The sequence below is a fragment of the Armigeres subalbatus genome, chromosome 3, assembly GCF_024139115.2.
Source record: "Armigeres subalbatus isolate Guangzhou_Male chromosome 3, GZ_Asu_2, whole genome shotgun sequence".
NCBI lineage: Eukaryota > Metazoa > Arthropoda > Insecta > Diptera > Culicidae > Armigeres > Armigeres subalbatus.
Genome location: NC_085141.1, coordinates 28,741,654 through 28,755,135, shown reverse-complemented (window position 1 = coordinate 28,755,135; position 13,482 = coordinate 28,741,654). Strand labels below are relative to the sequence as shown.

Genomic DNA, 13,482 nt, shown 5'->3' with positions numbered 1-13,482 from the left:
CTTTACATAATTAATTTCCGTCAGAGATCACGCATTTCCCGTGCGGAATGAATTCAGAGACCAAATCCGGGGACACGTTTTCCGAACTGTAAATCAGCCTAGTACGGATTTCGCAGTGGGAAGGAGAATGCAAAGACTGGAACACAAACCATCGACGGCGATAGCAATTGCAGTATAGATCAATGCGAACGCAACGATTTGAGCTCGTTCTAGGACTTTCGGCTATCACTCAAAATACTTTGCATAATGATTTTTTTTCTCGCTTATTTTTATCATATATAATCTAATCGTCCAACTATTTTAACAACCTAACATTCTAAAACACTCACCCGTTTTCACTTAACATACAAACGCACGGCACTGGGCACCTCGTAGTTGTTCAACTCCAGCAAGTCGACCAGCTTTCTCGCAAAGTCTCCACCAATGTTTAGGACGCCATCCTCGGCCTGCAACCGGTTGAACAGCTCGACGGCAGCCTCGCAGTTGTTGTCCCGCACGAACTGTTTCATAATCACTGCAAGGAAGTCTGCTTCCCTCACATTGGCCAACCCCCGAGAGCCTTTGGCCAATCGCAGCACCACGTCCAGCTTGCCAGAGTTCAGCAGGAACTCGCACTGGGTCAGAATATATTCGTGATTGACGCGCGTTTCCGGATTAATGAGAATTCGGCGCAGCTGCGCTTCGGTTCCTGCCTCGGCCAGCGCTACGATAAGCGTGTTGTTTGTGTTGATCGAGCCATGAATTTTGGAGCCTATTTGGACAACCTCGCTGAGCAAAGCCTTGGCTTGCTCCGGAGGGATGACCGAATCATTTTCGTTGGTCAGCCGGACCAGGGTAGTGATGAGCTCCAGCTGAAGCGGAGTGCGACGCTTCTCAGTGGCGATCTTCTTGTACTCTTCGAATGCTTGCTGGATTTGGTTCTTCAGTAGCAGTTCCCGAATAACGGGTCCTAAAAGAGCATTGTCATACGTGCAGAAGCCTGAATTGACGAGGAAGTTCAGCATTTCGCTGGTATGGTTCTTGACGGAGTTTGGTTCATTTTGGGCTGCCCATTGGGCAGTGTTGGTCAAGAGGTTCCAAATATTTTTGTTGGCGTTTCCCGGGCGGAGATTACCGGCAGAGGCTCGTTGGCTGAGCACCTTTTGAGCCATTGAGAGGAAACCCTTTTCGGCCAGAAGGGCAGCGAAATCAATGATTTTGTGTTCATCCACGAGAAAACCTGGGAACATGGTTCTAATGTGTTCCAGTATTTTACCGGCTTCATCAACTTCTTTCCGTTTTATGTGAAGATCAAATACGGAAGCAAGCATGCCGGAGCTTAGTTCAACTTTGGCTTGGTCACACTTTTGTTTAATTTCGACAGCTCGGTCCAGGCGGTTTTCGCGAACACAAACCTGAAGAAGTCGACGAAGCACTCCGCGTGAATTTAATTTCTTCTCTTCTAGTTCGGACAAGTGGCATTCCAGCTCGTCGTAAGTCATGTCCCGAGGATGTACGATGATCGAGTCGAACAATTCTTTTGATGGAATAGTGAGTTTATCGTCAATCAGCGAATTGATCAGCTTGTCCAGGGCAGCATTGATTTGTTTGTTTTTGGAAAAGTGATTCTTCAGCACATTGCCACAAACGCGACTGATGCGAAGCTGGTGCTTGGAGAACTGCTGAAGCAGCAACTGTATGGTCGAGGCATCGTGCTTGGACTTTCTGTTACTGACCAGCTCCATTAGTAGTTGACCCGCCAAGTCGTGCTTTGGGTTTTGAGCTTTATCCATAAACTGACGGATGACTTCTGAAATCGTTTGAAAATGCTCGGCAGTTTTGTTGATCGTAGTTTGTAATACCAATGGATAAATGAGCGCTTCTGTGTCCACTTTTGATGAGTAAAGCTTAACAACTTGAATTGCATCTTGAAAACGATTCTGATACAATAAATGTGACACGAACGGAGTAATAAGGACTGACATTTTTACACCACGATCTTCGAATTGTTTTAATGTAGTTCTTACGTCCTTAAGCGAGATGGATAACTTCGGAAGCACAAAAACCGAAATAGTTTCAACGTCCAGTTCAGTTTTAAACTGGTGCATTAGCTTTAGAACATTCATCACTCCCGCTTCGCCATTTTTAGCAAAGTTCTGAACAATCAAGGGCCAGAAGTAGTGCGGTCGCAAATCCTCTTGTCGCTTCAAATGTTTCAAAAGTTCTGGATAGATGTCGATACAATGTTTGGTCGCACCCTCACATGCCACGTGCAAAGCGCGCAAGTTTCGTTCTGTTTTGACAAGAAAATCTACCAGATTCATAATTTCCTGCAAAGGAGCATGATTCTTGACTAATTCAAATATTAGTGTAACTGCATAACTATCGTAATTCTCATTTGCTTTGAAAGTGGGAGCCGGAAGCTCGGCCAGTAGTTTTCTCACCAACTCAAATTTACCTTCTAGATGCAGGACTGTACAAATATTTCTTATTGTCGGATCAATCTTCGAATCTTGGACTACATCTTCCGGGAGTAATTTGACTAGCATTTTAACAATATCGGTTCGGTCTTTCAGCAGGGCTTCTACTAAAGCTTCAGCAACATGTGCTTCTTTCAACAAACTTCCCTTTTCCAAAATCAATTTCAGCGCTCCGTCCATCAAATCATTTTTCAACCAACCTATGATCAGTTCTCCGTATACGTTTTCATCTGGATCAACATTCGCTGCATTCATTGTATCCAACACGTTTTTTATCGCTTGCAGGTCTCCAGCTTTCGAATACCCCCTTATCAATGTTGCTGCAATCTTCTCGTTAAGCCCAATGCCACGTTCCTTCAACAGATCCTGCGCCTTGCACATATTATGTGCATCACCTTGTTCGCAAATCACTCCCAGAAGTAGCTCGAAGAACTCGTCATCCTTCTCCACTTTGATATCGGAAAAAATCTTCTCCACACCCTCATCCAGGCCTACCGCATTATCCCTATAAACTCGCAATAAAATCTTCCATCGGTCCAACGAAATCGCCGCAGAGTCCCCATTGGCCATGAACCAAAGATTCCGGAACAGCTTCATCCGAGCATCTACCGGGTGTTCTAGCAAAAATTTCCCGCAGCAACCCAGCAGGAAGTTATAGGTTTCCACTTGAATGTCTTCCGGCTTTTGGAGAATTTCATACAAACGGTCCACGTTTGCTCGTCGGTAAGCCAGCACCTCGGATTTTAGCTCTTCAACAGGACTTGCTATGACTTTGGTAGCTGAAAAGTAATAAAAAAATCTTAGTGTTTTTACTTCAAAAAATAAGGTTTTCCTACAATTTTTGATGCGATGTCTGCCCTGTGTGGCGAATGATCTTCGAGGACCCAATTGCACAAGCGCTGGAAGTATCTGGAAATGATAACCACTAAAGGAACAGTCCGCTGAACGTACAGAAAGGGCACTTTGGAATCGGGTGGTGCTGAAAGCGGTCGGTTTCTTTGATGACATGACGAGACTGCGTCTCACACGTGCTAGATTTCGGATTATGTTCATCATGTTTCACGAACTATGGCTCTATTTGTAACTGACAAGTTTGCCTACAATTTACTATCATCAATTTTTATTTATAAATTACTATTGCAACGATTGCAACGGAGAATAATGATTACATGAGCACCGGCGATTGGCACGCGAAAAAGTGAATTTAATGCTTTTTTGTTTTGGTTTGGCCTTGCGGTTGCGCGAAGCGATGGAGAAACGTCAAAAATTCTTCATGCTTTTTATGCCCCATCGGCCAAACTTAGTTGAGATTTTTCTTATCGTTATAGACGAACATTACAAAAGAGTTCAACAAAAAAAGGGCTGAAAGTCAGTATTGTATTTTTCACATTTTTCACGAATGATTATAGATTCGCTCGACTGTAGCAATAATATACTTGATCATATATGAACTATAGTAGAACTAGACATGAACAAGACGTGGACAGTGACTTGAAGATCATTCTGAAATTGTGTTTCATTAAAATTCAGTAGTGGGATACAACAGATCGCCCAAGATGTTTTTGAGAAGCCAGAAACTGTGCAGAAATTCTCGGAAATCAAAGATTCGGAAAATCTCGGAAGAAGTCTTTGCCGAATCAAGAAAATCAATCCGAAGGGGCAAGAAATTCTGGCCAAAATACCTGTCAAGAAGGAAATTCGCGCGCTGTAGACGTTCGCCAAGTTATAACTGTACTGCCAAGTATACTGTAATACCATCTGTATGTATATCAGAAGAAGAGCAACTTAATGTTGCAATAATTAATTTCAAATCAGATGTTCAAGTTGGAAGAAATTTCTTCACTGTTGCCAGACTACTTTGGATCCTATGCGGAGAATGTTGAACATTTCGTTAGCAACGTTGAGCATACGAAGCAAATTTTCAAGATTTTTTCAAATTTAAAAAGTTGCGTTGGTTCTTTTTCGTAGAGAGTTCCGAAAGTTCAAAATAAAAGTACGCCAACTTTCGCAGCAACCATGGTTCAAAAGTCGCATGACGTACTGATATTAAAAAATTTAACTTTCAAAACTAAATTGTAGAACTGTCAAATGTAAATGATGACACAGTGGAAATAAAAGTAAATTATGTTCATTCTGGCATGTGTATAGGCCAGTATCGACTTGAAAGTAAAGAGGTTATTGCGAGAAGATAGAAAAATTCGAACGAGGGTCCGACGGTCGACCGGAATTTTGTTTAATATTACCAAGAGGAATTTTGACACCTGATCTGCATGGAGCAAATTGTCACTTTTACTTAAGGAATAATCGAGCAGAATATTTTTCCGAAAGTAAAGTGACAGCTCCCATTACTTTGCGTGGGAACCTTACAAATGCCAATTCTGTTTTTTGTTCTTTTCATGTGGATACTGTTGTAAGAATTTTGTTTCGATTCTTTACTTTTCCGATTCAGTGAACGGAATTTAACATGTGATTGAGATAGAAAAAGAAATTTCTTTTGAGCACGATACCAACCTTATACTGTTAAAATTAATATCTAGTAAAATTTTAAATTATTTAATTTAAAAATTAAAAAAACATCAATATTTTAAAAAGATCTAAAATCCAAATGAAAACCCTGTTCATTTTTTTTACAGTGAGAAAATAAATAGAGTTTTGGACTTTAAATCTTTCCAAAGCCTTAATTTTGGTATTATCATATAATCGGCAAAGACCTAGGCGACGAATACAGGATCATGATTGGAAGCTTGGAACATGGAATTGCAAGTCGCTAGGTTTCGCAGGTTGCGACAGGATGATCTACGATGAATTACATCCCCGCAACTTCGACGTCGTGGCGCTGCAGGAGATTTGCTGGACAGGACAGAAAGTGTGGAAAAGCGGGCATCGAGCGGCTACCTTCTACCAAAGCTGTGGCACCACCAACGAGCTGGGAACCGGCTTCATAGTGCTGAGCAAGATGCGCCAACGCGTGATCGGGTGGCAGCCAATCAACGCAAGGATGTGCAAGCTGAGGATTAAAGGCCGTTTCTTCAACTATAGCATCATCAACGTGCACTGCCCACACGAAGGGAGACCCGACGACGAGAAAGAAGCGTTCTACGCACAGCTGGAGCAGACATACGATGGATGCCCACTGCGGGACGTTAAAATCGTCATCGGTGACATGAACGCACAGGTAGGAAGGGAGGAAATGTATAGACCGGTCATCGGACCGGATAGTCTGCACACCGTATCGAATGACAACGGCCAACGATGCATGAACTTCGCAGCCTCCCGCGGAATGGTAGTCCGAAGCACCTTCTTTCCCCGCAAAAATATCCACAAGGCCACATGGAGATCACCTAACCAAGAAACGGAAAAACAAATCGACCACGTTCTAATCGACGGTAAATTCTTCTCCGACATCACGAACGTCCGCACTTACCGCACAATATTCAATCCGACCACTACCTCGTTGCAGTATGCCTGCGCTCAAAACTCTCGACGGTGTACAACACGCGTCGAAGTCGGACGCCGCGGCTTAACATTGGGCGGCTACAAGACGGTAGACTAGCCCAAGAATACGCGCAGCAGCTGGAAGTGGCACTTCCAACGGAAGAGCAGCTAGGCGCAGCGTCTCTTGAAGATGGCTGGAGAGATATTCGATCCGCCATTGGTAGCACCGCAACCGCTGCACTTGGCACGGTGCCCCCGGATCAGAGAAACGACTAGTATGACGGCGAATGTGAGCAGTTAGTGGAAGAGAAGAATGCAGCATGAGCGAGATTGCTGCAACACCGCACGAGGGCGAACGAGGCACGATATAAACAGGCGCGGAACAGACAAAACTCGATTTTCCGGAGGAAAAAGCGCCAGCAGGAAAATCGAGACCGTGAAGAAACGGAACAACTGTACCGCGCTAATAACACACGAAAGTTCTATGAGAAGTTAAACCGTTCACGTAAGCGCCACGTGCCACAGCCTGATATGTGTAAGGACATAAACGGGAACCTTCTTACGAACGATCGTGAGGTGATCCAAAGGTGGCGGCAGCACTACGAAGAACACCTGAATGGCGATGTGGCAGACGAAGATGGCGGTATGGTGATGGACCTGGGAGAACGCGTGCAGGACATAATTCTACCGGCTCCGGATCTCCAGGAAATCCAGAAGGAGATTGGCCGGCTGAAGAACAACAAAGCCCCTGGGGTTGACCAACTACCAGGAGAGCTATTTAAACACGGTGGTGAGGCACTGGCTAGAGCGCTGCACTGGGTCATTACCAAGATTTGGGAGGAGGAAGTTTTGCCGCAGGAATGGATGGAAGGTGTCGTGTGTCCCATCTACAAAAAGGCGATAAGCTGGATTGTAGCAACTACCACGCAATCACATTGCTGAACGCCGCCTACAAGGTACTCTCCCAAATTTTATGCCGTTGACTAGCACCAATTGCAAGGGAGTTCGTGGGGCAGTACCAGGCGGGTTTTATGGGCGAACGCTCCACCACGGACCAGGTGTTCGCCATTCGCCAAGTACTGCAGAAATGCCGCGAATACAACGTGCCCACACATCATCTATTCATCGACTTCAAAGCCGCATATGAAACAATCGATCAGGACCAGCTATGGCAGCTAATGCACGAACACGGTTTTCCGGATAAACTGACACGGTTGATCAAAGCGACGATGGATCGGGTGATGTGCGTAGTTCGAGTTTCAGGGGCATTCTCGAGTCCCTTCGAAACCCGCAGAGGATTACGGCAAGGTGATGGTCTTTCGTGTTTGCTATTCAACATCGCCTTGGAAGGGGTAATACGAAGAGCAGGGATTAACACGAGTGGTACAATTTTCAATAAGTCCGTCCAGCTATTTGGTTTCGCCGACGACATAGATATTATGGCACGTAACTTTGAGAAGATGGAGGAAGCCTACATCAGACTGAAGAGGGAAGCTAAGCGGATTGGACTAGGTATCAACACGTCGAAGACGAAGTACATGATAGGAAGAGGTTCAAGAGAAGACAATGTGAGCCACCCACCGCGAGTTTGCATCGGTGGTGACGAAATCGAGGTGGTAGAAGAATTTGTGTACTTGGGCTCACTGGTGACTGCCGAAAATGACACCAGCAGAGAAATTCGGAGACGCATAGTGGCTGGAAATCGAATAGAGTTCGCCGCCGTACCAAACTGACAATCTACAAAACGCTAATTAGACCGGTAGTCCTCTACGGACACGAGACCTGGACGATGCTCGTGGAGGACCAACGCGCACTTGGAGTTTTCGAAAGGAAAGTGCTGCCTACCATCTATGGTGGGGTGCAGATGGCGGACGGTACGTGGAGGAGGCGAATGAACCACGAATTGCATCAGCTGTTGGGAGAACCATCCATCGTTCACACCGCGAAAATCGGACGACTGCGATGGGCCGGGCACGTAACCAGAATGTCGGACAGTAACCCGGTGAAAATAATTCTCGACAACGATCCGACGGGCACAAGAAGTCGAGGTGCGCAGCGGGCAAGGTGGATCGATCAGGTGGAAGATGACTTGCGGACCCTCCGTAGACTGCGTGGTTGGCGACGTGTAGCCATGGACCGAGCCGAATGGAGAAGACTCTTATATACCGCACAGGCCACTTCGGCCCGATTCTACTTTATTGTCACTCGATTTGATGATGAAATTTCATTTTGGTAGAGTATGACAAGGTAAATTATTTTTCAGCATTGTTTCTTATGCGAAACACATTTTCTATAAAACGTATAATCTCGTCGAGCAATCTAAAATTAAAACATTTTTAGTAATATAGTGAAAGTATTATAAAGTAATGTAGGCGATGTTGTACTAACTGCATTGAAATAATTAAATTTGATCGAAAATAAGACATTCTAACACGAAGTTGCAAATGACCCAAGTAACCATGAAGCTATATATGCATGTAAAAAACACAGCACTAAAAGTTGACTTAAAGTGGAAAAGGGCAATTATAAGATCGAATTAATGGTTCATTACTTTGGCATGTTGAAATAAAGCACCAGTAATGCATCGCTGCATTCGTACTGCTGATTTAGAGTATCGTTGTCTGACAGTTGATAAATAAATGCAACAACTCATCGTTAAAACAGATCTAATGCAATTAGCATTTAGCATGCCGATTTGTGATTGATATATGTGCAATATTGTAATGCTTGGTGTTACTTGGGGAGGCAAGATGGGTCAGCACATACTAAAAAACATAGTTCGTATTCAAAACATATTTTTCATTGCTGATGTACAGTGATCATTCGCTAATTGGGGCACGACCTCACCCCAACTAGCGAATGCCGTTCGCTAATTGGGGCGTTTTGACAAGCGTCAATGTTGTTTACTTTTTGCATTGAACAAAGGAAAATTTTACGCGCCAGAAAATATCGTTCCCGTCCCGCCAAACACGGAAACAAAACGTCAACGCGTTTTTGACATCACATTCTGACGTTTAGCTGCTTTTTAATTGGGCTTCGCCCCAATTAGCGAACCCCCAACTAAAAAGCGCCCCAACTAGAAAAAACCCAATTAGCGAACGTTCACTGTAATATTATTTTAAGGTTACTTTTGAGCATAATGATGTTAATTTGTTAATTAAAAATTTATATTTTTTGTCTTTAAAAAAGCAATACTCGGACGACTTGTTTTCATAAGAAATTACAGATATTTTAAAATGTAGTGCCATTTCTTGATCCGAGGCTTTAAAATCCTTTTTTTTATTCAATAACATCATTGGCATTAAACTCATCTATCTGTGTGTAATTTATTATTGTGAATAAAAACAATATTAATTGCAGAATTTAAAGGTGACCCATCTTGCCCCGGCATTTTTTGATGGACAGAAAAATAGACTTCTACTTTTAATGACTCAAAATGAAATAAAAAGTAGAATTTTTGTTATTTCATACCGCTGGCTTACAGATTATGAGCTATTCTTATAGATCCACGTTGAAAAGCTACATTAAAATGTTTCTATTTTGAGGCATTGAGGGTTCGCCTTAGGTGACCCATCTTGCCCCATCCTACCCTATTCGGCCTTTTCTCGAAATGAAGTTCAGAATATGTAGTGGTTGAAACTGTGAGTAGAGAATGTTTGATGATTGCTTAGTGAACGGTTAACTAATTAATTTATTAACGTACTTTTCGAGCTTCTGTTGCTTGATGGGAACATGATCCAAACGCTACTGATTTTAATTACAACTAAAGGTAAAACATATAATCATAACTGGCATTTCTCCACAGCTTAAATATTCATCATAAAACTATCCCCAATCTGCCCAAGCTCCTTAGGCAGCGATATACTATGAGTACATCCCGCAAAACTTAAAACCCCCATGTGTAAAGATGTTGTGAAGCCCTATCCTTAAGTCCCTGGTGTATCATGGACGATATGAATTCCAAATTCACATCGGTGACTTGGCCCCTGGCCCCCTTATACATCAATGAAATAAAATAAAATAAAAAATCCTTGTACTTACTTGATACTTGCTGGGCTACAGCTCTTCGTTGAACCTACGTCGATTGGAGTATCCTTCTTCACTGGACTCGATCCTGGGCCAATCGCTTTAAGTCGCCCTGAACATTGAGCGCCCTCAGGTCCTCTTCAACTGCAAAAAGTCATCGTGTACGCGGCCTCTTCTGGGTTCTCTACTAAATATTCTCTTCGCTTGACGTTCTTCCGGCATACGAACAACTTGTCCAGCCCACCATAGTCTTCCGTGTTGTATCCAGCCCTTTATATACCTGGTACAACTCGTGATTCAACGCTGCCAGCAGGGATGGAATGCTCCTCAGAGCGAATCAGGAGAAGAAAAAAAATGCTCACTGCTCTCGACACACGAATCTTTGCTCGTCTCTTTTGCACTTTTGCGTTTCTCTCTTTTTCGGGTAGCTCCGAAATATATTCATTTCTCAATGATAACTAAATGGTTTGACTCAATGAGGTGAGGAAAAAGTTGCTCATTGAGTATCTTTGAGCCTCTTTCCGACGGATGGAATTGGTGGTGACGAATAAATTTATGATAATTAGTTGGCTAATCTAACGGTAGCCAGTAAGTTATTGTATTTATCGTGTTTGCTTAGTAAAAAGTAAACAATTCAATCACTGTCATAATGCGTGTTTAGGACTGTTCCATTTAGTTTTTACACGTTGAAGTCATTGAAAGAACTTACTAATTTTCATTCAAAATTGAAGCAGTCGAACAAATATTGTATTAATTGGTCAAAACGGTATACACTGAAGCCGCTTTTTATGCGGTTTGATATAAGGCTTCTTTTTCATACGGATTTTAGGTCTCACGCGTTTTTACGCGTTTACACAATATTTTTAAGAAGGTCTTGGTGCCTTTATGATCAAGATCAAGGAATCGCTCCCTGGCTCTTACCTTTTCATCTTCTTTAATCATCATCATCATCTTCATCTATCTATATAAAATGAGTTTGTATTTCCTTTGAGGCAACTCATGAACGGATGGACCGATTTGCAAGATTTCCTTACTAATCGATACGTTTTGAGGTCAGCTGTGTTTATATGTATGAAAAGATAGAGCATTTTGCTGGCAAAGTTGAACAAATGTAAAAATAGTACGTTATTGTGAAGAAATCTATAAGCTTGAGCGGAAATCGATGTAGAGGGCGACGCCTCAATCAACTAATCGGTTGACAGTTAGGTTGAAATAAAAACAACCCGAGCAAGATCGGGCAGGTTCGACTAGTCTTTATATTAAAATGAGTTTGCGAGTTTGAGAACGAACGGATGGACTGATTGCAAGATTTTCTCACTAATCGAATCGTCTTGGGATCAGCTGTGTTTGTACATACTAAAGCCTGTCCACGTTAAATCTCGGACACCCATCTTCCAATGCGATTTTTTAAAATAATTACAAATCACTGAGACGATCAGTTTACATGGCAGCTGAATCTCTTCGCTTTATATGACATTTTCAGCATGTTTTAGTTGTCGTCTAAATTGATAAAATGGCAATAAATCATATGGACATTATCTAAGTGTCCGAAATATAACGTGGACAGGCTTTAATAGTTGGTCAATTTGCCGGGGAAAGTTGAGAAGTTGACTAAATGCAACGGTTTCATAAGAAAGCCATCAAGCTCGAACTGAAATCGATCTAGAGTGCGACGCCTCAATCAACTAAATGATTGACATATCACAAATAAAACCCGAGCGAGATCGGGCAGGTTCACCTAGTAGGTATAAGATAATTTCGTCAATAATCTCTTTGCATTTCAAATTGTAATTGCTAACCAGATAAATGCAGAATTGGCTACATAAAGCTGCCTGTTGCTTAGAAGCAGTAAATAATTAATGTAAACATAGAATGGTGTTCTTTTCTACCCGTTCATGGATACTATACACGGTTCCTATTCTCATGCTGGTCTCATAAAGGTACGAATGTGCGAGGCTGTTGTGCTGGTAGCGTTGGTATGACAGAAGTGTGCTCTGTACGTTCAGTTGGAAAGAACAACAAAAATGATGCTCCTCAAAGAGACACATTGAGACAAACGGTTTCTCTCAAAGAGAGCCGCTCCTCATTTTTCCCACAACGAAGAGCATCTTTTTTCTATGTTTTGATCATGCCCGTGATGTTTTGTTGCTCATTTTTGATGAACTTTTTTTTGCTCATTGAGCTCATTGTGCGAGTAAATTCCAAGCCTGGCTGCCAGATACCGTTCTCCTGTTTACCGCCGAGTATTGTCCGCAGCACCTTACACTCAAACACTCCGAAAGCTCTCCGATCAGCCTCCTTTAACGTCCATGTCTCATGGCCGTATAAAGCCACCGGAAGAATCAGAGTAGTATACAACGCGAATTTTGTCTTCGTTTGCAGGCTACGGGACTTAAGCTGGTTACAAAGTCCGTAATAAGCCGTATCAGCTTCGCCGGAAAACCATATTCAAGCATAATTTGCCATAATTCATTCCGTTTCACTGAATTGTACGCCGCCTTGAAATCAATAAACAGATGATGCGTCTGCAAGTTGTACTCCCGGAATTTATCAAGGATTTATCTAACCCCTGTTGTACCTGCTGAAAATTGGAGGCGAACATATCTTTACAAGCTTGCTGTCTGTCGCCCTGTATATTGTTTTGGTTTTTTTTAAATTTATTTTTGTTTTCATTTCAAATATGAGAGGGGTAATCTTTCAATGAAGTTGGGTTAAATATAATTAAAAAAAAACATTTATTTTATCAGTTGTTATATACGTATATATTTTAACCAATGGTACTATGTTTTACTATTTAATTTCATAATATTTAAGAAATATTACATTTTAGAGTTTGTGCTTTAGGTCATAAATATTATTTTTGATGTAATATGTAAGACATTCATTCAATAGGAGACCCAAGTTGATTTTTCACTTTTAACAAGTCTAGAAGAACATTTCAAGAAAAAAATAAGAAAAACAAACAATAATTATCCAGTCTCTCCTAAAAAAATTCAACAAGGTGAACAGTCTGCGCAAGAATTGTGCTATCTAATGAGCTTGGATCGACGCACGAAGAAATCAAGAACAATAAGAAACAAAAGATAAACATTATTAAATCAACTATCACAATAGAGTTTTATATCATTCGCGTTCAATCACATTCAAAAACTGCCTTCAGGGGTTCCGTTCAATCCACACTAGCGAAACAAGTATCGCATACCCGAACATCACTCGTCCAGCCACGCTTCGGAACTGGCAGGCGATGTTCCGAGCACGTTGCACATACGGCATCTCCGCACGCTCGGCAGTGATGGAGCTTCCGGTCAATCGCATGATAGGCGGAACTGTTATACGGCGGTGATCGCGATGGCGAAACGGCAACGGTGGTGTCCCCGGCCGGGCTGAGCGACGACTGGCGTCGGCCATTGACGGGGGAACCGGCCCGGATTAACGGCGTTGTCGAGTTGATTTCCTCGGGCGTTCCGAACACCATCTGGCAGATGTGGCAGCGTGGAGCTTCCGCGTCCGGAACCCAGTACGAGGGCCGGGCGGCGTCTTTGATGAGATCTGAAATTGGGGA

The 13,482-nt window shown here is 42.6% G+C and overlaps 2 protein-coding genes across 2 annotated transcripts in view; both read right to left on the bottom strand.

Annotated features, from left to right (window-relative positions):
* Positions 1-251: 251 nt before the first annotated feature.
* LOC134227766 (leucine-rich PPR motif-containing protein, mitochondrial) lies at positions 252-3,671 on the bottom strand. Its single transcript, XM_062709441.1, has 2 exons — positions 3,296-3,671; positions 252-3,238 (listed from the first exon to the last, which is right to left on the bottom strand). Exons 1-2 carry the CDS (start codon positions 3,513-3,515, stop codon positions 336-338), a joined length of 3,123 nt encoding a protein of 1,040 aa, XP_062565425.1. The 5' UTR covers positions 3,516-3,671; the 3' UTR covers positions 252-335.
* Positions 3,672-12,654: 8,983 nt separating this feature from the next.
* The window catches only part of LOC134226337 (zinc finger FYVE domain-containing protein 1-like), a 35,497-nt gene continuing 34,669 nt past the window's right edge, over positions 12,655-13,482 (bottom strand). The window contains 1 exon segment of the mRNA XM_062707055.1: positions 12,655-13,469. Coding sequence (XP_062563039.1) covers positions 13,090-13,469 — 380 coding nt within the window. The 3' untranslated portion in view covers positions 12,655-13,089.